Here is a 27,087-nt window from a genome sequence, read left to right on the forward strand (position 1 = left end):
CTCATACTGTGGTCACTGTGTGCTCATACTGTGGTCACTGTGTGCTCATACTGTGGTCACTGTGTGCTCATACTGTGATCACTGTGTGCTCATACTGTGATCACTGTGTGCTCATACTCTGGTCACTGTGTGCTCATACTGTGGTCACTGTGTGCTCATACTGTGATCACTGTGTGCTCATACTCTGGTCACTGTGTGCTCATACTCTGGTCACTGTGTGCTCATACTGTGATCACTGTGTGCTCATACTGTGGTCACTGTGTGCTCATACTGTGATCACTGTGTGCTCATACTGTGGTCACTGTGTGCTCATACTGTGATCACTGTGTGCTCATACTGTGGTCACTGTGTGCTCATACTGTGATCACTGTGTGCTCATACTGTGGTCACTGTGTGCTCATACTGTGGTCACTGTGTGCTCATACTGTGATCACTGTGTGCTCATACTCTGGTCACTGTGTGCTCATACTGTGGTCACTGTGTGCTCATACTGTGGTCACTGTGTGCTCATACTCTGGTCACTGTGTGCTCATACTGTGGTCACTGTGTGCTCATACTCTGGTCACTGTGTGCTCATACTGTGGTCACTGTGTGCTCATACTCTGGTCACTGTGATGTCACTGGGCACTCACTGTGTGCTCATACTGTGGTCACTGTGTACTCATACTCTGGTCACTGTGATGTCACTGGGCACTCACTGTGTGCTCATACTGTGAGATCACCATATAACACCACTATGCAATAATTGTGTTAGTTCACTGTTATCTAAAATGATTCAGTTAACTCAAACTTTTACACCCACATTCTTTATTTCCATCAATAAAAACAATCAAACAAAAATTCAGCTTTTTCCTTTATTTGGTTTCCTTTTCAGCCTGGTGTTGGCGGTGGACAAAAAAAATTCTACTTGGCGAATACATTCCGCGTCTGGTGTTGTTCTGGTGGTTACTTTTAGCTTCTTCACCTCTATTTCATTTTGTTTGTGAAAACACCTGACACATTCTAAAAACACAAAGAGCAAGGTGTTAACATTACAATTTCTATAGCAGCATCCAGATGCACAAACCAAAACTTAAACACTTACTTTTCAAACATGTCAGGAGCACAGGTGGCAACACCTTCTTCCCATCTTTCCCCGTTCTGTTATACAGACAGAGAACATTGTCTGACGCTATGCTTTTTAAAGCCTGTCTCACCATCTCACCTATATTGGAGCTGCCGTGAGTATGGATGAGATGGTGTACCTGACAAAAACATACATAATATTGTCATGATTAAAATATACCAGGCTTCAACATTTCTTTTACATGGTATCTGCTGCAAAAAAATAAAAAAATAAAACTGTGGCTTTGTTGTAAAAATAAACGCTAAATTTATATAGTAGTACTAACATAAAGCTCTCGATAATTTTTGTCTTCTTCAAGCCTCTGACAGAAGGCTTCAAACGTTTCAAAGCTGGAGCACTGTTGTTGTTTAAAAAGTTCCTCATGGGCATCTTCTTCTGCCCGCTTCATGAGAACAGACTTAACTTTTGCCAAGTCATTCATGATGAAAGCTTGTCTCTGTTCCAGCATTTGAATTTGTTGGAGTATCTTAGTATTCAGATCTGAAAAATTGTAAAGTTAGATTGTTATATAGCAAAGGATGTTTTATGTCTGTATAAATAAATAATGTCTAATTGATATATCACATACCAAACAATTTCTCCATGGTGACTTTGCATTTTGTTTCCTTTGGTTCCTTCCCTGTTGTCAAAATTACATACATAAGGTCAGTGAAATTGCATTTATCTAAATCAGTTATATTGTTTCTATATTTATTTTTCTACATCAATTAAACCGTTTTTTCTCTGATCGTTTTATCCACAATGCACATGTAGGTGGTTCACTTTAATTGTGGGGACATTTGGTACAATGTAAAAAAAAAAAAAAAACACACACACCAACGCACGCACGCACACACACACACACACACCTTAATTTTTGTTTCCAAATCCTAACAGGCCAAAAAGAACTTCTGTATTAGTAAAACATTATATGAAACACATAAATCTTTTACAATTTTTTTTTTGTTTGAGAGGACAACCTTAGCCACTCTCACTGATTACTGTATTTGATAATTGTTTAAGAAGTCTTCTTTGGAGAATTGTTGTGCATCCTAAAGAAAGTGTGTATCATAAAGTACTTTAAACTTCACTTTTGTAGATCTACACTTTACATTCTTAATGATGTAGTGTTGCATCTGATGTCTGGGTAAAGTTGCTTGTTATGTTAATAAGAGGATGAATGTCAGTCACTGAGTTTTGGTAAATGGGAAGTGACGTTGAAGCTTTTAACATAAAACAGCTACAGTTCCACAGATAGAAGTTTTTGTTAAAAAACTAGTCATATAGCGTGGTGAAATAAGGCTTTTTATCTTTAATATGAGTGTCTAAGAGTAGGCCTACTTCATCTTTTATCCAAAGAGCAATGATAGTTTACGCTATTCCACCAGTGCAGCATTCTTGCTTACTGTTGTTTTACAGCGCTTGTTAATTATTGAAATATAAGTATAAATAAAAAAAAATTATATATTGAAATATAAAGTTAGTAATGTTGTAATGATCTGACATAACAGGCCTAACAATTCACAAATACTGATATGCAAACTAGCTGCAGCTAGCAATTTTGGTGTGATTACTGAAGGTAAAATGGCTGGTGCATATGTAGCATGTGTGAGCAGTACTCTGCAAAAAAAAAAAAGACCAGACCACATTGCACATCTAAAAGTATGTAAATAGGCCACTCACCATTTCTGCGGTGTAACAATACCATGCACAACTTTTTCTTCTTCTTTACATGTTTTATGGTGGTTGGAAGACCAGCTTAGATGGTGCATTTACCACCGCCAACTGGACCGGAGTGTGAAGCATTCACAATGAGCTCATGCTTTACACACATGCTGAGGTTCACAGTATGAGGATCAGATGAACTCACCTTGAGCTCACGCTTTACACACATGCTGAGGTTCACAGTATGAGGATCAGATGAACTCACCTTGAGCTCACCCTTTACACACATGCTGAGGATCACAGTATGAGGATCAGATGAACTCACCTTGAGCTCACGCTTTATGATGTTTTATGAACAAAGTTCGGGAGGAGCACGTTCAGATAATTGACACAGGTGGAGAGCACTCAGCTAATCAACAATAGAGGTATATATACACGCAGCAGTCTTACCTCCATTCATTGACAGTTTCCAGCATCCCCCCACCACCCCTTCTCCACACTTTTATTTTATCAACCACTTACATACACGGGGGGTACTCTGGGTTCGGGCCAAATTCTGAGCTCGAAGCCCTCCCCCCGGACAGCACGCCAAATACGCATTTAAATTACTCTCCATAAATTATATGTAAGTGTGAACTCGTGAAACACACATGCTGAGGTTCACAGTATGAGGATCAGATGAACTCACCTTGAGCTCACCCTTTACACACATGCTGAGGATCACAGTATGAGGATCAGATGAACTCACCTTGAGCTCACGCTTTACACACATGCTGAGGTTCACAGTATGACGATCAGATGAACTCACCTTGAACTCACCCTTTACACACATGCTGAGGATCACAGTATGAGGATCAGATGAACTCACGTTGAGCTCACGCTTTACACACATGCTGAGGATCACAGTATGAGGATCAGATGAACTCACCTTGAGCTCACCCTTTACACACATGCTGAGGATCACAGTATGAGGATCAGATGAACTCACCTTGAGCTCACGCTTTACACACATGCTGAGGTTCACAATATGAGGATCAGATGAACTCACCTTGAGCTCACGCTTTACACACATGCTGAGGTTCACAGTATGACGATCAGATGAACTCACGTTGAGCTCACCCTTTACACACATGCTGAGGATCACAGTATGAGGATCAGATGAACTCACGTTGAGCTCACGCTTTACACACATGCTGAGGATCACAGTATGAGGATCAGATGAACTCACGTTGAGCTCACCCTTTACACACATGCTGAGGATCACAGTATGAGGATCAGATGAACTCACGTTGAGCTCACCCTTTACACACATGCTGAGGATCACAGTATGAGGATCAGATGAACTCACGTTGAGCTCACGCTTTACACACATGCTGAGGATCACAGTATGAGGATCAGATGAACTCACCTTGAGCTCACGCTTTACACACATGCTGAGGTTCACAGTATGAGGATTGTGTGATGTCACTGTGATCATCGCATGATCTCACGTGTTGACTGGGCTTAGCAGCGACGTCGAAGCCTGCGCCAGAAGGAGCGACATTTGTGGGTTTACCTGCAAGTTCTATAAAGAGGTTGCAATATATTCAAAATTCAGCTGCATGTTTTTTGACTTGCATATCTTCACCCAATCACACTACCCCCGTGCTCCAGCAACTGCACTGTCTCCCAGTTCAGTCGCGCATTGATTTTAAACTTCTGATTTTAGCTTATAAAGCAGTACATGGGTTGGCTCCAGTATATATCTGTGATCTGGTTAATCCATCCTTACCCTCTCGCTCTCTCTGCTCTGTTGGTTCACTTTCTCTCTGTCAGCCTTGGTGCAAATAAAAACTATGGGTGGGAGGGCCTTTTCCTACAATGCACCTGGAACTCATTATCTGTTTTAAGAAATTTCTTAAGACACATCTTTTTAGTCAAGCTTTTAATTTATAATTATAATTTACTACTGTTTTTTTTCTTTTTACTCTGTATTTTTCCTTGTTTGATTTCTTATTTTGTTCTGTATGTTGTAGCACTTTGATTTGAGAAAGGCACACTTCATATAAAATGTATTATTATTATTATTATTATTATTATTATTATAAAAGACAGATATGCTGTTCCGACTCTTTCCCAAAAAAGCCGAACTCCGGGAGCCGTGCCGTATGAGGAGCTAAAGAGTAGTGTGCGCGCACACTCACACACACACACACACACACACACAAGACGTCATCGCATCACAGACTCTCTATTAGTTCCAGTTAAATCACTAAATAAAATTTACACAAATGTGTCCCTGCTCTTTATACAGAATCACTGATGAACACCTTTGATTTTAATGAGAAAAAAAAACTATATGATGGTGGATTTTAACCCAAAACCGAACCTCAGACACGCTCCCCGGACATAGCTCTACCACTGGACCACTTTACCACTACCACACTCGCATTTCATGCAAATCTTTTTGAAGAATCTCAGGACTGACAATATTGCATTATGCCTTAGTTAGGATATGTAACGTTAAGGATGAGACTATTCAATTCAACTCAATTTAAATTTATTTGTATAGCGCTTACAGCACAATACATATTGTTTCAAAGCAGCTTCACAGAAAATGCATGCATCTACATTACAATTTAAAATAATTTGTCCATGTTATGCATTTCAGAAATGCACATATACAAAGCACACAGATTAGCTAACAATCTATTATTAATCATTATAATAATTAAGGAACAGAAATAAGTGAATAGGAATACATGTTGTTAATGAAAAGGGTATATAGAGATGTGCATGGGTGCGTGTTGATGCAGAGCTGTGTCATCTGAAGTCCTCGCAGGAGTTGAGTCATCTCTCTTCACAGGTGTTGGCCATCTGAAGTCTTTACGAGAAGCTCGATGCAGACTGGAGCTGACGGACTCTCTAGTTACCTCGGGATGGGCGTCCCGAGATAAAACAGAACAGAAAATAATTAGTGTTGCTGCTAGGGTTGCCACCTTCTTAGTGGCAAAATAAGGGACACCCATCCACGACACGTCGACCCCCCCCCCCCCCCCCCGGAAAAAAATAGCCTAAAAACAATTGCATAAAGGACAGAAATAAAGAATACGTCATGAAATGATTATTTCAACCTTAACAACTTGACAGCTCAATAATAAACCATAAGAAAACATAAGATCAAGTACATGAACTTGCAACAGAACACATGCATGCTATATTATTTTACATTTGATTATTTTATTTTATTCTAAAGAACTCTTAGCCTATTTGGTGCACTTATGACGCCTCATGATGTCCAAACCTGTATGAGTTTCTTTGTTCTGCTGTACACAAAAGAATATATTTTGAAGAAAGTTTGTACCAGGCTGCTTTGGGGGCACCATTGACTTCCACAGTAATCTTCCTATGTGTTCAACATAACAAAGAAATGTATACATGTTTGGAACAACTTGAGGGTGAATAAATGATGACAGAATTTTCATTTTTGGGTGAACTGTCCCTTTAAGCCGTCATTCTGAACCAGTAGGCCTAATCACTTTTTTGAATTTTAAAAATGTTTATTTTCTTTGAATAATTTACTTAAATTATGACTATATTATCGTGTAATTATTTGTCCCATTTTTATCTAAATATTTTTTAAATGTCATAAACTTTATAAGACAGGATTATTTATTATGTATGATATAGCCTAGCTAAATTATAAATTAATAATAACATTTATTAGGCTATAATCTATTAATTAACCTGTCTAAAAAATAATAATTCTGTCTGCCAAGCTCTGATAATGTATTGGAATATTATAGTAATATGTTATCCATTAAAAAAAACTATAGGCCTACCTTTAGAAGCACGGATGTGTGTGTCACATAGACCGGTCTGTCACCAAAGTCAGTCAGTCTGAGACACTGAAATGCTTCTCATAAAGTGTGCAGTTGGCCTGAGGTTCATCATGAGTTACTGGACACACCCATTGATACCTTTTTGATATTAATTCAGTTCTATATCTGGTGATCCTCTTGCGTTCAAACCAGTGGCGGCTACTGGTCTGTCAGAGAGGGGAAGCTCATTTTCGGCCTACATCATAAAATTGTCTATTTATTTAAAAGTAAATTCTGCCCTACGTTCCTTTTCAAGAAAATGGTCTGTGACCCTGTCGTACCAACTAGGAGTCTTTTCAAGTGACTTGACCAGTGTCCTCTCAATGGCCAGCAGAGCTAGGCTGCTTAAACGGCCTTGGCCCATTGTGTTTCGGGTGTAGGACTTGAGTCGCTTTAAACAGGAGAAGCTCCTTTCTACACCTGCAGATGTAGCTCCAATTGTTGCCACTAATGAGAACAGTTTGTAAAGCTGAGGCATTGCACTGTCCAACTCCATGTCTTTGAGGAACACCAAGTAATCACACAGCTTTCCCCTGTTACCCTGCAAGTCCTGATCTGCGCAGTTTCACCCACGACGCTAGCCTAGCCTACTAACGTTATATGAATGAATGAATGAATGAATGAATGAATGAATGAATGAATGAATGAATGATCTAAAAAAAAAATATTAAACTGTTAAAAAAAATATATAAAATATTAATATGTAAAACTGAAACAAGGAATGTGGTGTATAATTGTGTGAAATGTATGATGAAAATCAAGCAATTTCGCCAAGCAAATATCAAAGAAATAGGTTGCAGCAGTTTTTATTTCGACTGAACTTGAGAAATCCGCGATGGGACTGAGCGCGAATAGCTTCAGTGATTCCTTATAGTACAGAATCGCTGTCAGTCAAAAGGAGATGCAGTCTTTCGACAGACCCTCCAATCATCACGCAGAAGCTCGGAGTCCGGGCCAGCCCACTCCCCATTCACCCCCAGAGACGCTGAGCGTCCGTGGGCGGGACATAATCGCAGCGTTTATCCAATGACCGTCTAGTTTCGAAGCGCTGAAAAAAACCGTTCAAAGCAGCCCCATTGAAGTCAATGGACGCTGGGCTTCAATAGGGAAATGCACTGTGACGCTGCGGGAATGTATGAGAAGGAAATCGAGTCAGCCGACCTGCTATATGTAACTGATTCTGAACGAACTCGTCTTTGAGATGAACGCATTTTTAGTCAATAAAATGTTAATACAATAGTACATATTTGACCATTAATTTTGTGACATTATAAGGGAAGCCGAGCTTCCCTTGCAGTCTTAAAGGTCCCATGGCATGAAATTTTCATTTTATGAGGTTTTTCAACATTAATATGAGTTCCCCTAGCCTGAATATTGTCCCCAAGTGGATAGAAATGTTGATCGGTGTAAAACCGAGTTGTGGCTGTCTTTCTCTGCCTTTGAGAAAATGACAGGCCAGACTAGCCAATCCTGAAGTCTCCTGGTTTGACGTCCAAGCAGGCACGGTTTCCTCCCTTTCCTCCGCCCAGAGAATCTGGCACGCCCAAGCAAACGCTCGTCGAGAGATCAATGCATCATTGCTTGTGAACGAGTGAACGCTGGCAGTTTCTCAGTGTTTGGATGTACAAATGAAAACAGAAGTCTTTCTTCAGTTCCTTCTGATCTGTGATCTGTGATTTCTGATGTGTAGCTAATTATTTATTATTCGTGCACACAATGCGGCTTCTCTCTCTCCAGACAGAACGGTGTTTTCGTGTTTTATATCTTGTGAGTCAGTGTTTTTGTACGTCCTCGTCGCGTCTATCGGTTCTAAAATGTGCATACAGTCATGAGTTTCTGCTCAACATCAGCAGAGATAAACCTCACACACGCCGAAGCTCGGCCTTCAACATCCCCGACCCACAGTACTGCATCTGGCCCACAGCGGAGGCACCAAACGCGGCGCGAGATTAAGCAGAAGCGGGGTAAGCGTGAGCGTTTCCGGGCTAGCCAGCCTAGCCCCACAATAAACTGGATTACATCCGATTACTGCTGTTGTGTCTTTGTTTGCGCTGTGTACTCAACGCGCGTCACTGACGCTTTTATTTTATTTTAAAAATAATGCTATTATCAACACTTACTTTTAACTCGTTCATCTCGACAGCTGTAATGGTACTTTGCATGTGTTACAAAGTTGGTAGAATAATGATGAAGAGACGGACTCGGTGTGACTGTTTATTCAGAACTCTCAGATACAAACACAATAAACTCGCGCTGACTGACAGCGCTCTCATAACTCAGTAGTTACTATAAATAACTTTGTTAGCAATCGCTGAGCTCAGTCTCTGATACATTAGTGATGTCCGGTTCGCGAACGATCTTTCTTTTGAACCAGTTCTTTTTAGTGAACCGAATCAGTTCACCAAATCGGACTGAATCGTTCTAAACGGTTCGCGTCTCCAGTCAGCGCTGATCCATAATTTACTAAAGTTACTAACTTTCTGACATGAGTGACAGTCCCTCCGACTAGAAATAGACTAATAACCTAAAGTATATGCTGTAACTAAAACAGTTCAGACATGCTGAGAACTGATGTGAAGTGAACTCAGGTCCATCCGTCTCCCTGGCAGACTCGTGCCTGCTCGTGCCTCGATAAACCACGCCCCCTCCGCTCATATAAAATGCAAAGATGTCAGCCAATCACAACAGTGGGTGTTTTTACTGAAGTCTCACAGCAGACACGCCTCTTGAAGCAGGGCATTCAGCCACAGGGCAAACAGCAGTATAGAAAAAATGCCTTTTATTTCTAAATTATGACATTTTATGATGTAAAAGTCATACTAACAATATAAGTACAGCTCAGGAAACATTATAAAATAATAGAAAAATGCCATGCCATGGGACCTTTAAAGAAATCGCCACTGGTTCAAACGGTGGACGCGACACGAGCTCGACATGTTTTTTAAAAAACCGCGCAAGTTTTCAGGCACACTGCACACGGCACAGCGCATGTTCTCGAGACTCCGCCGCTATGGCAACAAAACCCGCAATCACGCACAAATGAGCTCCTGTACTACTTATTGTGAAATTGATTTGTTTATATTTGCTATCAGTATTCTCCACACTGCAAAATCCGTATGTGTTTATTGAACTATGTGTGGACCTGTGTAAAATACGGGACAAATCGCGTCCCGTATTGGTTTGATACGGAACGCGTCATTTTGCTTGTAAATACGTGACGATTCCGTATTTTACGGGACGGGTGGCAACCCTAGTTGCTGCTGTTCAAAGCATTAAGCAAAGACAATCATGTGCACTGATATAACTGGAGTACAAGGTTATGAGATGCATCATGTGAATGCCTGGCTAAAGAGATGCGTCTTTAATCTAGATTTAAACTGGAGGAGTGAGTCTGAGCCCCAAACATTATTAAGGCTATTCCATAGTTTAGGTGCCAAATATGAAAACGTTCTTCCTCCTTTAGTGGACTTAGATATCCTGTATTACCAGAAGCCCAGAGTTTAGTGATCTTAAAGATCGTGATGGGTTATAAGACGATAGAGGATCAGTTAAACACACAGGAGATAAACCATTTAGGGCCTTATAGTTCAGTAGCAATACTTTATAATTGATACGAAACTTAACAGGTAACCAGTGTAGAGATGCTAGAATTGGTGTTATGTGATCATATTTTCTTGACCTAGTAAAAGCAGCTGCATTTTGGACTAATTGTAGCTTGTTTATTGATGACGCAGGACAGCCAGCTAGTAATACATTACAGTAATCTAGTCTAGAGGTCATGAATGCATGAACTAACTTTTCCGCATCAGAAACAGATAGCATGTTTCGTAGCTTAGCGATGTTTCTGAGGTGGAAGAAGGCTGTTTTTGTAGTATTTGAAATATGATTTTCAAAAGACAAGTTGCTGTCTAATATAACACCCAGGTCTTTTACTGTTGCAGATGAAGTAACAGTACATCCTTCTAAATGCAAGTTAAAATCTAAGAGATTCTGTGTAGCAGTTTTTGGTCCAATAAGTAATACCAGTCTACCAGTCTACCAGTCTTATCTGAATTTAGTAGGAGAAAATTACAGGTCATCCAATATTTTATATCTTTAACACACTCTGTAAGCTTGGATCATTTAGAGATTTCATCTGGTCGTGCTGAAATATATAACTGAGTAACATCGGCATAACAGTGGAAACTAATTCCATGTTTTCTTATAATATTAACAAATGGCAGCATATATATTGAGAATAGCAGAGGGCCTAACACAGATCCTTGCGGCACTCCATAATTTACCAACGTTATCTTAGATTGTTCCCTGTTTAAATAGACAAATTGGTAACGCTCTGATAGATACGCTCTAAACCACTTTAATGCCTGTCCCTGAATAGCAGTGTAATTTTGTAGACGTTCTAACAGTATTTTATGATCTATGGTGTCGAATACAGCCTTGGTCAGCAGCTAAGAGTTAGTCATAGTGGTGTCAACAATAATCGATTCAGCGATGCATCGCAATGCGGGGCATGCACGATTCAGCATCGATGCGGCAAAGTGCCGTAATCGATTATGTCACCGTTTATTTTCTGGACTTGAGTTGGACAATAAAGTTGTGAAGTTTCAATTATTTCCAGGGTCATAACAATAACAATCAAGATGGCTGAGGCGGAGGGAGGTGACCGCGATAGACGGGTATTAAAAACGCACCCAAAGATTGGAAAGCGGACATCTGGGCACATTTCGGATTCTGACGCCGGCTTCACACCGCACGCGGAGCGGTGGGTATGGAGAGCCGGAGCCCGCGCCCCCATTGTGGATTCACACTGGCAGCGTTTGTCTCGCGCGGATATTGCAAATGCAGACAAATATTGTACATTATGTCACATTTACGGTCTTCTCCTCCGAGCCCCGTCTGTCTCGTGCTTTGATTTATGATGGGCAGCATGCTGCAAATGCGACCGTGTTCCCCTCTGTCCCAAACACATATGCATATAACTTGTTGTATATAAGTAGTTCACATGATAAATGTAAGTTAACATTAAAGTGAATATATGCTTCTAGTTTTAATAATTTAAACAGGCTTTTGAAGTTTGGGCAAAAACTTCTGGCAGTGTTGTGTTTTTAATTTTTTTAACAGCTCTGGATGTCATATGGTGATTGTGAAACACACGGGGCACTTCACTACATGATTTCATGGTGGAATTTGTTATTTTCCATGTTAATCTGGTCAGTTTTGATCAAGAACAATCCACTGTGGCTTTAAATCAGCGTGAGCAGCGCGGCAAAATAGACTCGGCGCCGAAACGATCGCGGCACTACTGCTGCTTCTCCTCCTGCGATGCGCTGCCGCGCCGCCTCTGCGTGCGATGTGAATGCTCTAATCTGTTAACATGGGCGCCGAAAAAAATATGCGCTGCTTACGCCCTGCTAACGCGCCTGCCACACTAAAATCAAGCACGAGAATTGACGAGTCCCTAGTGTCAACGTTACTGTGTGTGTTGCACTGAATATTTTTATTGCTGGGTGCCTGGGTGGTGGTTGTTGTTACAATAGTGTGACTGTAATTACGGATTAATATTTGCACAGGAGTTCATGAAGTGCCCTGTCTCAAAGCTTTTTACTGTACCATTCAATTTTATTTTATTTAATGACATTTATGTCAAAGATACAGGAGAGTGATAATACACACATAGCAGCCAATACAATCTGTTGTTCAATATCTGACTGCTTGTATTGCCTCATGACTGATTAAAAATTTGCCTTGTTGTGTGCAGTAGAATTTTGATGCATCGCAATGCATCGTAGAATCGAATTGAATCGAATCGTTACCTGGTGAATCGTAATCGAATCGAATTGTGAGGGCAGTGCCAATGCACACCCCTAGTTAGTCATTTGTGATTTTAACGAGCGCAGTTTCTGTGCTATGATGGGGTCTGAATCCAGACTGAAATTTTTCATAGATATCGTTTTCTTGTAAGTAAGATCATAATTGAGCAGACACAATTTTTTCTAGTATTTTAGACAGAAATGGAAGATTTGAAATAGGTCTGTAATTTGCTAATTCATTTGGATCTAGTTGTGGTTTCTTAACGAGAGGTTTAATAACTGCCATCTTGAATGGTCTTGGGACATGACCTAGAGTTAAAGATGAATTAATAATATTGAGAAGAGGCTCTTCTGCTACAGGTAACAGCTCTTTCAGTAGTTTAGTGGGTATTGGATCTAATAAACATGTTCTCTTACGAGAGGTTCTCTCGTATTGCGTAAGTTCCTTACGCTACGGGAAAGTATTCTTTCTTCGAGATTTCTGAAAAACCCAAAATTATCCTTAATTTTGTAACATTGTCAACGCAGTGCGGCAGCCTGGCAGACCATAGCAGGCTATTCCAGCGTGCTATTGGCTGCTCTGCTGGCAACTGCAGCAGCCTATCGGTGAGCCCGCGTGACGTGGCGACCAATGAGGGCGCTTCGCGCCCACCTGGCTTCATTTGCCTACAGGTGGGGCGTGGCCACGTGTATATAAGCAGGGCTCACGGGCTGCATATTCGATTTTCTTTTCTTCAGCGAAGCCCTTCGCATCGCTGGATCTGGAACCCGCCGCCGTGAACGCGCAGACAAGCAAGCAGAGGACAGCGCCTGAGGAAGCCGGCAGCATCGCGCCACCTTCAGCCTTCCGTGCCTGCTCTGCTATCCGGCAGCCCCATATCCTTTTACGCTCAAAGTGTTGTCGCCGCTGCGTCACACTTTTCACAAAAAGAGCCGAGCGTTGATACAAATGTCTCGTTCCACCTGCGGCTCGTGTCACGCGCAGCTCAGCTCCGGGGACCGCCATGTGATCTGCGCTCTCTGCCTGGGCCGTGATCACGCCGCCGCCGCACTCCTCGCTGGCGGATGCCAAGAGTGCGAAGAACTGACGATGTCGACCCTGCGGGCTCGACTCGTCCTGTTCGAAGATGATATCCCTCCAGTCCCTGCCACGCCGCGCAGAAAGAAGCGCCGCTCGCAGCGGACTCCGGAGTTCGCCGAGAGAAGCTCGCCGGAACCTTTCCCGCCCGCTTCACTCTCGCCTTCCCCGCCCCCACCCCAGGCCGCCATTTCTGTTGCCGCCTCCGGGGATGAGGCGGATGCGGCCGCGGAACGCGCCGACAGCTGCTCCATCATGGCTTCCGACAGCGAGGACTGGTCTTCCGCGACCTCTTCAGTCCGGGGCTCCGGACGCTCTCGAGCGGGTGAGGACGCCGAACTTTTGCGCCTTCTCACCCGGGCTGTCGAGCAGCTAGGCCTCGAATGGGCCCCGCCCAAGGTGGCAGCGCCGAACCGACTTGACGGATGCTTCCTAAACAGTCGCCGCCGTGCGCCCACCTCCAGGACTGCACCCTTTCTGCCAGAGCTTCACGAGGAGCTCGCAAAGTCCTGGAACGCGCCATTCTCCGCGAGGGTCTCGTCTCAGGCTTCTTCGACGTTCTCACAAGTTGACGGCGCGGCTGAGAAAGGCTCCAACGCTATCCCTCCGGTGGAAGAGGCGGTCGCAGCGCACCTTTGCCCGCCTTCTGGTTGGCGCTCAAAGGCTGCCCTCCCGTCTAAGGCCTGCAGAGTGACGTCATCGCTGATCGGCCGCGCTTTCGCTACCTCCGGTCAAGCTGCGTCCGCTCTGCACTCTATGGCCGTGCTGCAAATCCTCCAAGCTAATCTCCTCCGCGACCTGGACGAGAAATGCTGTGACGCTGAGTTAATCACGGATTTGCGAAGCGCGACGGATCTCTCCCTTCGCGCCACCAAGACCGCAGCACAGGCCCTCGGACGCTCTATGGCCTCCCTCACGGTAGCTGAGCGCCACCTCTGGCTCACGCTCGCGGACATGCGAGAAACAGAGCGTGCGGCCTTCCTAAACGCCCCGCTCTCTCCGTCTGGGCTTTTCGGACCAGCGGTCAAGGGGATCGTCGACCGTTTCTCCGAAGTGCAGAAAACGACGCAGGCCATGAACCTTTTCCTGCCTCGACGCCCCGGCGCTAGCAATAGCTCCGCTGCTCGCCGTCCTCGTGACCAGCCAGCAACGAGCTCTGCGCAGCGCCCAGCGCGGCCCCCTTCGTCTCAGAGAAGACCGAGCGGCCGCCCCAGATCGCGCTCTTCCAGCCGTGGTAAGCCGCCTCCACCTCGGGGCCCCCGGCCTACACAGCCACTCTTAACCGTCATGTTCCACGCGTAAGAGTTGTGCCCGCTCAAACGCGCTCACACATTTTCGCGAACATTATGCCTCAGGCGCCACGCGCCGCGCCACACACCATTTGTTTTCCGCCCAGGGTGGCCGGAGCGATGAGTGTAGGGCCGCACACAAGCCACTCCCCGCTCGAAGCGGCAGAGATGCAGTGTGTAGGGCGGCCAGCCATCGCGAGCGATCGGCTGGCCCACAGCACAGAGAGCGCGCGCACTGCGCCCGCCCCTCCTATACAGGCCGTCAAACCCGCGAAGCGCGGCGTTTCGAGCCCGGAGGCCGTTCTATCCCGTGTGGCGCACGCGAGAGCGTGGGAAGCCATTCCGGGTGTATCAGAATGGGTGCTGAAAACAGTGAAGCACGGGTACACTCTGCAGTTTGCTCGCCGCCCTCCGCGCTTCTGTGCGCGTACAGAGACGAGAGTGAGCGAGGAAGTAGCACATCTACTTCGAGCAGAAATAGCCACGCTGCTGTGCAAAGGGGCTATAGAACCGGTTCCCCACTCTATGAGCGAGTCAGGTTTTTACAGCCGGTATTTTCTCGTGCCAAAAAGGGATGGGTCGCTCAGACCGATTATGGATCTGAGGCGTCTGAACAAAGCTCTTATGAAAAGATCGTTCAAGATGCTCACGACCAAGCAGATCCTCGCGCATATTCGCCCGAGAGACTGGCTAATCTCCCTAGATTTGAAAGATGCATATTTTCAAATCAAGATAACGCCGCGTCACAGGCCATTCTTACGATTCGCCTTCGACGGCCAGGCTTATCAATACACCGTCCTTCCGTTCGGCCTGTCACTAGCACCCCGTACATTTACGAAGTGCATGGACGCGGCCCTCGCTCCTCTGAGAAATCGAGGGATGCGAGTATTGAACTATCTGGACGATTGGCTCATCCTGGCGCAGTCGGAGGCCGAGCTCCTCGCCCACAGGGCAATGCTGCTCAGCCATCTGGACAGCCTAGGGCTCACGGTCAATTGGACCAAGAGCTCATTAGTGCCCACGCAATCAACCTCATTTCTGGGTTTGAATCTGGACACTGTGGCAATGTCAGCCCGCCTGTCACCCCATCGCGCGCGCCAAGTTCGGCGCATGGCTGCGTACTTTCGGCCGGGCAAAATCGCACCTCTCAAGCTGTTTCAGAGGATGCTGGGACGTATGGCCTCAGCTGCAGCTGCGCTCCAGCTGGGCTTAATGCGCATGCGCCCGCTGCAATGCTGGTTAAACGCCCGAGTGCCTCACAGGGCCTGGGCGTCCGGTGGCTTCAGGATCAGAGTGACTCAGGGCTGCGTGTCAGCCCTAGAGCCCTGGTTAGTAGCCGACTGGTACCAGAGGGGAGTGACGATGGGAGCCATCTCACACCGCAAGGTCATCTCGACGGACGCCTCCACCACGGGTTGGGGCGCCGTTTTCGAGGGCAGATCAGCCTCGGGCCTTTGGTCGAGCGAGGAAAAACTCCTACACATAAACTGTTTGGAGATGATAGCGGTAGAGAACGCGCTCAAGCAGTTTCTCCCGCTTATACGAGGACACCATGTGTTAGTCCGGTCGGACAACACCACAGTGGTGTCCTACGTGAACCGGCAGGGCGGTGTCAGGTCCAGAGGTCTGGGCAAACTGACAGAACGCCTGCTCGTGTGGGCACACAGCTCGCTGCGCTCGTTGAGAGCTGCGCACGTGCCGGGCCACCTCAATGTGGGTCCGGACAAGCTGTCCAGGGGCCTCATTCTCCCAGGAGAATGGTCCCTGCACCCCCAGACAGTCCAGCTGGTATGGCGCCTGTTCGGCAGAGCGGAGCTCGACCTCTTTGCAACAAAAGAGAACGCCCGCTGCCCGAAGGTTTCTATCCAAAAGCGAGGATGCGCTGTCCCAAACTTGGCCCAGCCTCCCGCTGTATGCTTTCCCGCCGATCTCACTATTGCCTCAGGTCATAGCGAAAATCAGGGAAACGCGCCGTCCGGTGCTCCTTATAGCACCGCGCTGGGAGAACCAGATTTGGTACCCAGAGCTGGTGAAGCTGTCGCACTCACCCCCCTGGCCAGTTCCGCTGAGAGCAGACCTTCTCTCTCAAGCAGGAGGGTCAGTTTGGCATCCCCATCCAGAGCGATGGTCTCTGCATGTATGGGTGACCAACGGATACCCGTTGACCTGCCCGAAGGGGTTATGAACACGATTTCACACTCTAGAGCCCCCTCGACGAGGCGGTTATATAGTTCTAAGTGGTCGGTGTTCACTGAGTGGTGTGTTTCCAAGGGATTGGACCCACAGCAATGTGGAGTCCAGCGGGTGCTCTCCTTCCTCCAAGAGCTTTTGGAATTGGGCAGGTCCCCTTCCACGCTCAAAGTGTATGTGGCGGCTATAGCAGCGTTCGCTCAGACGACGCTAGGTAGCACGCTAGGAAGGAACGAGCTCATCGTCCGTTTCCTCAGAGGAGCCAGACGGATGAATCCCCCGCGGCCCCAGTCGGTTCCTATATGGGATCTGGCCTTGGTCCTAGAGGCCCTGAAGGCTCATCCCTTTGAACCGCTCGAGACTGTGGAACCAAGGTTCCTTTCGCTAAAAACCGCGTTTCTGATAGCTCTGGCTTCAGTGAAACGCGTGGGGGATCTACACGTGCTCTCAGTGAGCCCGACGTGTATGGAGTTCGGTCCTAATGACTCTAAGGTCATTCTCAGACCGAGGCATGGTTATGTCCCCAAAGCGATCGGCACTCCCTTCAGGGCGCAGATTATCTCCCTCTCGGCTCTGCCAGCATCCGATGAGGGGGACGGTGGCAATTTCCTCTGCCCTGTCAGGGCATTGAGGGTTTATGTCACACGCTCCGCCGCCTTCAGGCGTTCTGAGCAGCTATTTGTTTCGTTTGGTGGGCGCACTAAAGGTCTCGCCTCCTCGAAACAGACCCTGTCCAGGTGGATAGTGGACGCGATTGCAACTGCATACGCTTCCAAACACCTGCAGTGCCCACTAGGTGTCAGAGCACACTCCACCAGAGGCATGGCCTCTTCGTGGGCTTGGGCCAGAGGGATTTCCATCCACGATATCTGTATGGCGGCAGGCTGGGCCTCCCCGTCTACGTTCGTGAGATTTTACAATCTGGAAGTTCCTGCCTTACAGGCGAAAGTGTTATCAGTTCAATAGGGCCGTTGGTTCTGCCCAGTGATTCTGCGCAGACATAGCTCACATACTGGTAGTAAGTTCGGTACTAGGCTCATGTGAATTTGAAGGAGACCGGCGGTGCCGTTCCCTCATTTACGAGACGAGCTGTTGTGAGTTTGAAGGTGACCGGCGGTGCCGTTACCTCACTCATATAACAAGATATTGTGAATTTGAAGGCGACCGGCGTTGCCGCTCCCTCATTCATGAGACAAGGTGTGGTGAATTTGAAGGAGACCGGCAGGTGCCGTTCCCTCATTCATGGGACAGGGTGTTGTAACCACCCGTCGTAAACCACCCGTCAGTTCGAATGAAGTGTCTGTATATGTGGTGGCCCGTTTTCCTTACCGGCCACCCTGCCCGAGCAGTGTTATGGTCCCCGGTTCCCTGGGATACATATGCTGTATGCGAGGCGCGCACGGCGTTGACAATATGTTCCCGTAGCGTAAGGAACTTACGCAATACGAGAGAACCTCTCGTAAGAGAACGATACTCGGTTACTTAACGTAACCTCGGTTCTCTCTAGAAGAGGGAACGAGTATTGCGTTCCTTGCCGTGCGCCCCGCGGGCTTTTACGCTTCAGAACTACGAAAACCGAATATGCAGCCCGTGAGCCCTGCTTATATACACGTGGCCACGCCCCACCTGTAGGCAAATGAAGCCAGGTGGGCGCGAAGCGCCCTCATTGGTCGCCACGTCACGCGGGCTCACCGATAGGCTGCTGCAGGTGCCAGCAGAGCAGCCAATAGCACGCTGGAATAGCCTGCTATGGTCTGCCAGGCTGCCGCACTGCGTTGACAATGTTACAAAATTAAGGATAATTTTGGGTTTTTCAGAAATCTCGAAGAAAGAATACTTTCCCGTAGCGTAAGGAACTTACGCAATACTCGTTCCCTCTTCTAGAGAGAACCGAGGTTACGTTAAGTAACCGAGTATCGTTTTAGAAGCAATGATAAGTTTATTTAGCTATTCCTGTCCTATAGTTGTAAAGCACTGCAGTTGTTCTTCAGGGGTGATAATTGAGGCTGAATCATAAAACGCAGTCAAAGTTTGTAATTTTATAATTGTATTTCTGATGTTTTCGATTTTTTTAGTGAAGAAATTCATAAAGTCATTACTACTAAACTGTACTGGAATATTTTGTTCAGGTGATGTGCGTTTATTTGTTAACCTGGCCACTGTACTAAATAAAAAGTTTATTTTCTATCAGTTTATGGTAATGCTTAGCCCTGGCTGCTTTTAGAGCCTTTTTATAACGGGAAGTGCTTTCTTTCCACGCGATTCTAAAGACCTCTAAATGTGTTTGTTTCCATTTGCGCTCTAGATTACGAGTTTCTCTCTTGATATCGTGAGTAATATTGTTATACCACGGTGCAGTACTTTTGTCTCTAACCTTTTTTAATCTAATCAGTGCAACCGTGTCTAATGTACTAGAGAAAATGGTGCTCATACTGCTAGTCATTTCCTCTAGTTCATTTGTGTGTTTGGGTACACTGAGCAGCTGAGATAAATCTGGTAGGTTATTTGTGAATTTATCTATAGTGTTTGGGAGAATTGTTCTACCTGGTCTATATGGAAAGTAGAATGGAAAATATCAGCAGTGCGCAGTGTGCACGTTACAATCACGTCAATCATGACTTCTCATTAACGATAGGCGTCCTCTTTCCTGCTTTGGTTGGTGTGTGCGCACCATAGACTGTAAAAAAAATATGGACGTAGTGTCCGTGACGTCACCCATAGGATTCTGAAGAGCAGTTTCCTTTTGTTCAGTCACTCCGAGTAATGTCAGTGACTGACGAATGGGGGTTTCGCTTATAAGGCTTCGCCTATCATCTTCGAGATCTTAGCTGCGGAATTTGCATAGTGTAACTCCGCCCCACATCGTGGGTATATAAGGAACTACGCTGGCAATGTCGCATTATGTTTCTGCTTCGGAGCCAAGAGTATCTATTCACTCCTCAAGCCTGATACTGAGTTCGTCAGCTTCTTTGAGACGATCAACTCTCCAGTCGGTGTTGGTGTAACAGCGCGTTCCAGCGATCGCACACCGCCTGCCTGCTGATCTGTGCAGTGGTCTGCATTCAGCTGGTGTGTGTTTCCCTGGGCGCTTCAGCACTGCTGTCGAGTTTCCTCTCACAAAAGAGCTTGCACGTGGCACGTCCTTTTCAGGATGATTCAGCTGTGCTGCTGCCTTCCGGTGTGCCAGCATTGTCCGAGTCGGACCCAGAGCTGAAAGCCATGCTGTCTTGGGCAGCCGCGAGTCTTGGGATAGAGTAGAACCCTCCGCCCTGTCCTGAGCGCTCTCGGCTGGACGATTGGTTTTTGGGAGCGCCGCGCCCTGACACCCGTCAGGCCCCGCCCCTATTCTTTTCTTCACTGAGTTGCATGAGGAGGTCACGCGATCCTGGAAGTCCCCGTTGTCTTTCCGCGACCGTTCGGTGGCCTCCTCTGCCTTCCCTGCCCTCGATGGGGCCAAGGTTAAAAGGTACACTGGGGTTCTCCCGGTTGAACGCTCTGTTGCGATGCAACTGTGTCCGCAGAGCACTTCAACATGGCGTGGCAACCCAAAGCACCCCTCCAAAACCTGTAGATTCACATCAACCTTGGTGTCAAAGACCTAAAGAGCTGCGGGGCAGGCCTCCACCTCTTTGCATGCCATGGCCATCCTTCAGGTCTACCAGGCCAGGATGCTCAAGGACATGCACGACATGCAAGCTGACCCAGGGCTCAGAGATGAGATGCGTGCCGCCACCGACCTCGCTCTCCGGGCGACAAAGGTGACCGCACGCTCCTTGGGCCAGGTGGTGTCCACAACCTCCAGGAGAGACATCTGTGGCTCAGCCTGGCTGATATGCGGGACGCCGAGCGGACATGTTTCCTGGACACCCCCATATCCCAGACTGGGCTCTTCGGTGGTGCAACAGTTCTCGACTGCCCAGAAGCAGACTGAGGCGATTAAACATATTCTGCCCCGGCGGCCAGCTGCTGCCTCCACCCCGCCTCCGGTTCAGACGCCTCAACCTGCTCGCCACCGAGGGCGCCTTTCCATGGCTCCCGCCCCTCCCGCCCGGCAGCAGCCTTCACCTGGGCTGCGCAGGACGCCGCAGGAAGGCGCACCAGTCCGCTCCAGCCCCGCAGCCCGCTAAACACCAGGCTAAGCGGCGCTCCTGATGCGGACAGCTCAGGGATCGACAGTTCTTTCCAGGAGATGGCAGCAGGGCCACTCCTTCCCCCAGTGGAGGGCCAGGGGAGAATGTTTTATTCAGCTGCTGGCCCCCGGGTCAGCAGCACCCTAATGTGGCTAAAGAAAGAACTCATTCCCCCATCCCTGAGCACCCAGAGAGCCCGGATGGCAGTGTGGCCACCCCCAGGCCACGCCACTCTCAGCCTCCTCTCAGAGCAGACCCCAGTGGAATGCACGTCCTTCCCTGGTCTCCTCTGTCAGGACGCAGCAGATGACCATGCCCCCACACCGGGATGCTACGCCTCCCATGTCTGGGCCGGTCACCATGCTGGTACACTTCTTGGAAGCCTGGCTAGAGCTTCCCAGACTGTCCTGCTGGGTCACGAGGACCATCAGGCTTAGCTACGAGATTCAGTTCGCCCAGTCTCCTCCCCGCTTCCGGGGAGTCCACTATACCATGGTGGGCCCCAATGCCCCTGTCATGCGTGCGGAGGTCGCTACCTTGCTGGCGAAGGGTGCGATCGAAACTGTCCCTCCAGCCGAAATGAAGTGCGGCTTCTACAGCCCCTACTTCATTGTACCCAAGAATACCGGTGGGTATTGACCTGAAGTATGCGTACTTCCATGTCTCCATCCTTCCTCGACACAGACCGTTCCTGCGGTTTGCTTTCGAGGGGTGGGCATATCAGTACACTGTTCTCCCATTCGGGCTAGCTCTGTCCCCTCATGTCTTTACGAAGATTGTCGAGGCAGCCCTTGTGCCACTTAGGCAACACGGGGGGTTCGCATCCTGAACTACCTCGACAACTGGCTGATCCTGAGTCACTCTCGAGAGCAGGTGTGCGAACATAGAGACCTGGTGCTCCCGCACCTAGCCTTTGGGTCAACTCTGGGCCTTCGGGTCAACTGGGAAAAGAGAAAACTCTCCCCAGTGCAGAGGATCTCTTTTCTCCGTATGGAAATCGACTCGGTCGCCATGTACGCACAGCTTCCTAGTGAGCACGCACGCAGTAACTGCTGACTTGCCTCTGTCAAATCAAAAGCAAGAGTGCGGTTCCACTGAAGTTATTTCAGAGGCTCCTGGGGCATATGGCAGCCGCGGTCACGCCGCTCGGACTGCTTCATATGAGACCACTTCAGCACTGGCTTTGCGATCGAGTCCCAATTTGGGCATGGCACACAGGCACGCGCCGGGTCCCAGTGACTCGGGCCTGCCTACAGACCTTCACCCCGTGGTCGAACCTCAGTTTTCTACGGGACGGTGTTCCCTTAGAACGAGTTTCCAGGCGTATTTTTGTATCAATAGATGCCTCTGCCACGGGCTGGGGTGCCATGTGCAATGGACAGGCTGGGAGGCTCCTGCATGTCAATTGCCTTGAGGTGCTGGCGGTACGGTTCGTCCTGCACCGCTTCCGAGCGTTGCTCAAGGGTCAACACGTGCTAGTCCGGTGAGACAACAAGGCCACAGTAGCGTACATCAACCGTCAAGGTGGTCTACGCTCCCGCCATATGTCGCAACTCGCCCGCCACCTCCTCCTATGGAGTGAGAAGCATCTGAAGTCGCTTCGTGCTATCCATGTCCCGGGAGACCTGAACCGTGCAGCCGATGAGCTCTCACGGCTTCAGCCACTTCCTGGAGAATGGAGACTGCATCCCCAGACGGTTCCGCTGATTTGGGAACAGTTCGGCAACGCACAGGTAGATCTGTTTGCCTCCCATGACTCTTCCCATTGCCGCCTGTTTTATTCCTTGACCGAGGGGACCCTCGGCATGGACGCACTGGTGCACAGCTGGCCGCGGGGCCTCCGCAAATATGCATTCCCCCCAGTGAGCCTTCTTGCACAGACACTGTGCAAGATCAGGGAGGACAAGGAGCAGGTCCTTTTGGTCGCCCCATATTGGCCCGGCCGGACCTGGTTCCCAGAACTCATGCACCTTGCGACAGCCCCTCCCTGGTCGATTCCTCTGAGGAAGGACCTCCTTTCTCAGAGACGTGCACCCTATGGCACCGCGAAGCATGCCTGGAATTCGGGCCGGCCGACTCTCATGTGATCCTGAGATATGTGCCCAAGGTTCCCACCACTCCATTCAGGGACCAGGTGGTGAACCTGCAAGCACTGCTTTTAAAGGAGGCAGACCCAGCCTTGGCACTGCTCTGTCCAGTACATACCCTCTGTGCTTACGTAGACAGAACGCAGTGTTTCAGGACCTCAGACCAGCTCTTTGTCTGTCATAGTGGAAAGCTGAAGGGAAAAGCTCTCTCCAAGCAAAGGTTGTCTCACTGGATAGTGGACACCATTGTCTTGGCTTACCAGACGCAGGGTCATCCATGACCCCTAGAGGTGAGGGCACACTCCACCAGGAGAGGGTTAATGATAATAATAATAAAATTAACAACCTATTTATATTCTATAAATCAAATTTGTTCTATTTAAAAACTGTATTATTAAACTACACCCTTCTACTGAGTTTAAAAACTTCTTTAATGTTAATTGTTGATCACCTTTCTTCTGAAATTCTTCAATTATCTTACTTCTTACCACTGAATATTTAATACAATTAATAAGTACATGTTCCACTCTGATTCCACGTTCACACAATCCTGTAGTATGATTTCCTATTATATGCATTGTTGAATTAAGTCCTGTATGTCCCAGTCTAGAAATAATACAGTCTTCCTTCCTTCTCCCACTTGAATTCCTTCCTCTACCTACCAATGGTTGTATTAAATGTAAATGTCTGCCATTTTGCTCATTATCCCAATAAGATATCCAGTTTTTATATATTTCCCTTTGTTTTATTGATTTGACTTCTAATTTGCTATACCTAATTTGCATATCTATAATTTCCTTTGCCCTAGCGTGTTTTGATCATTTTTCTGCTGCTTCATTTCCAGACACTACAGTATTTGTCGGAACCCAAAAAAACTGCACGTTCTTATTTGTCTGTTGCATCATGAACAATATCTGTAAGATCTCCAAAACTATATATTGTCTAGTATCTGACCTTTGAGCTTCCAGGCACATCAAGGCTGAACTTGAATCTGAGCATATTAAAGTTTTATTTAGTCACATTTCATTTATTTTATTCATTGCTACCATAATTGCTAGTAACTCTCCTGTAAACAGAGACATGATCTGATATTCTTTCCCCTCTTGCCACATTCAACCTTGGAATTACATACCAACCCCCACCTGTCCATTCTGAGGATCCATAGATTCATCTGTGAAAACCTGTATTTATTGTTCATACTTAGTACCAATATATTCTTTTGTAATCTCTGCTTCTAACATCATCTGATCTTTATCTTGTCTTGATTCCAATAAGAATAGGTCTATATTTGGTAAAATCCATAACGGTGTTGTTGGTAATATTACTGCTGGAATAAAACTGTTCTCATTTAATTTCATATCCTGCACTAATTCCTTAATGATCCAACCAAAACTGTTAACTTTCCTTTTCCCATGTTCCCAACATGCTTTAAGTATACCTTTTGTTGGATGACTATCCTTCTGTCCTTTTAGGTTTGCCCAGTATGGTAGTATCCGTTAATTCCTTCTTAAGTTAATTGGCATCTCCCCCATCTCCACCTGTAACGCTGGAACTGAAGAGGAAGGATAAGCTCCACAACAAATTCTCAAAGCTTGTGATTGAATTTGTTCTAATTTTCCTAACTGTGACTTAGATGCTGATCCGAATGCCATAAAACCATAATCTAATATTGCTCTTATCATTGTCGAATAAATAGTTTTTAATGCCAATCTATCAGCTCTCCATTCTCGTCCTGAAATACACCTCATTACATTTAAAATCTTCTTACATTTATCCTCCATCTTATTTATGTGTAAATTCCATGTAACTTTTGTATCAAACCACATACCTAAAAATAGTATCTCTTTAACTTGTTCTATCTCTTTATTATATAATTTCATCTTTAAATCAATACTTGACCTTTTATTTGTAAACAAAATATATTTGGTTTTCTCCACTGAAAATTTAAAACCCCATTTGTACGACCACCTCTCAACATGTTTTAAAACTGCATTTTATTAACAATAAAATCTACATTCCTACCTCTAAGTCACAGAGCTCCATCATCAGTAAACAACGATTTATATTCTTATCTACTGTATATTATATATCAACTAACGTAATCTTGGCTTCACCTTCTTCTTTGCTCTGGTTGGTTGTGGAGGTCATGCCGCTATCCAGTTGCATGCAGAGGGAATTTGAAAGACAACCGTTTATCCCGCCCCTCGGATTGAGCCCTGTCAATGGTGAGTTTCCAGACCCAAAATCTTGATGTGGGTCTGGCTTGTCAGGCTATCCTTCCATAACATAGCATAAGCTTTCTCTACGTCAAAATAAACTGCTATTAGAGTTTTTTTTATGTATCAAAGCTGTCCTAATATCTGATTCCAAATTAATAATTGAGTCTATTGTTCCCTTTCCATGTCTAAAACCATTTTGATATGGGGGGGGGGGGGGGGGGGATTGTTTACTAGATGTGCCTTTTTCATATTCAGAATTAAAGAGAGCATTAAAAAGCACTAATGCTTCAACTCCAGGACAGGACGGAATTAGTTATGTAATGATAAAAAAGTTAAGTGATGAATCTCTTAAAATCATTCTAGAGTTTTATAACAGGGTATGGGAAGAAGGCATTTTACCTAAAAGCTGGAAAGAAATTTAAAGGGGTCATGAATTGGCTTTTTTATATATATATATATATATATATATATATATATATATATATATATATATATATATATATATATATATATATATATATATATATATATATATATATATATATATATATATATATACTGTTGTCTGTGGTCAACTCATGACGTTTGTGTGGTTCTTACATTCAAAAACATCATAATGAATCAGTAATAGGCTATTTTCTGCCCTGGTTTTGAGGCTCTCTGAGAAACACTCGGATTTGATGGGCGTGCGGAACTGAAGACTTGGAAGTAAACGCCCACGGCTAGGATTGGATAAGATTTGCAAATATTGAGCTTCAATATTTAATGAGCTTCAGCTACCGTCTGTCCCAGGAATCGTCTGGGGGAAATGCTCAGAGAGCTCGCAAAATATCAAACTAACACTAAATCACACACACACTTGCACGGACACACACACACACACACACACACGGACACGCACGGACACACACACACACACACACACATAACGTTACAACAAGTCTCTCGTGTGACTGGATAGACACATAGGCCTACACATAATCAATACACAACCGTACACATATCAAATGATCTGTAACAATGCAATACTCTCACGTATAAAAAAAACATGTTTTACTCACATAAGTGTGCTGCACCATTCCTGTCGGGTCCAATATAGATGGAACAGCATTGTGTTTTAATTTCAATATGTCTGCAAATCCAGTGTCAACCTGTGTCTTGTTTTCAAACGAATCCGTGGTGAAATGAAACGAACACACGTACACCGTCTTCCCCACGTGAGCTGGAACTTCATTAAAAATAAAGTTCAACCACATATTCCTAATATTAGGATCCGAAGGAAGCGTATGCAGCGACTGTGTTCTTCCACAACCAGGAATAGCAATATCATGATATCCTCGGCATGTTTATTGCTGCTGGCTAGCAATCTGACCAGCTCCATGAGTCGTTGGGCGGGGCTACTGAATTGCACGTGCTTATTATTCTGTAGAGGCGGTGTTTCATCGCGCGATGATGTAAGGATGAAGCACAAGATCGTTTTCTGGGCCTGGTGTCTATAAAAGCTTTTCTTTCACTAACAAGAAAGTTTTCAGCTCTGAAACGTACAGGATATTCTTATATTACCATGACCTCTTATATATCAAAAGCTCAAGGGAAAGTTGATTTCTCAATTCATCACCCCTTTAATGGAAAACATTATTACAGATCATTTAAT

General features: G+C 46.0%; 1 protein-coding gene across 1 annotated transcript; it reads right to left on the minus strand.

The window, feature by feature from the left end:
- Nucleotides 1-841: 841 nt before the first annotated feature.
- On the minus strand, nt 842-2,959 carry LOC307133453 (uncharacterized protein; the record flags this gene model as incomplete). Its single annotated transcript, XM_079828537.1, has 5 exons — nt 2,789-2,959; nt 1,695-1,745; nt 1,392-1,606; nt 1,085-1,244; nt 842-1,002 (listed from the first exon to the last, which is right to left on the minus strand). The coding sequence occupies exons 1-5, from the start codon at nt 2,811-2,813 to the stop codon at nt 842-844; spliced, it is 612 nt and encodes a 203-aa protein (XP_079684663.1). The 5' UTR covers nt 2,814-2,959.
- Nucleotides 2,960-27,087: the final 24,128 nt, after the last annotated feature.

This window comes from Gobio gobio (genome assembly GCF_949357685.1).
Source record: "Gobio gobio genome assembly, chromosome: 11".
Taxonomy (NCBI): domain Eukaryota; kingdom Metazoa; phylum Chordata; class Actinopteri; order Cypriniformes; family Gobionidae; genus Gobio; species Gobio gobio.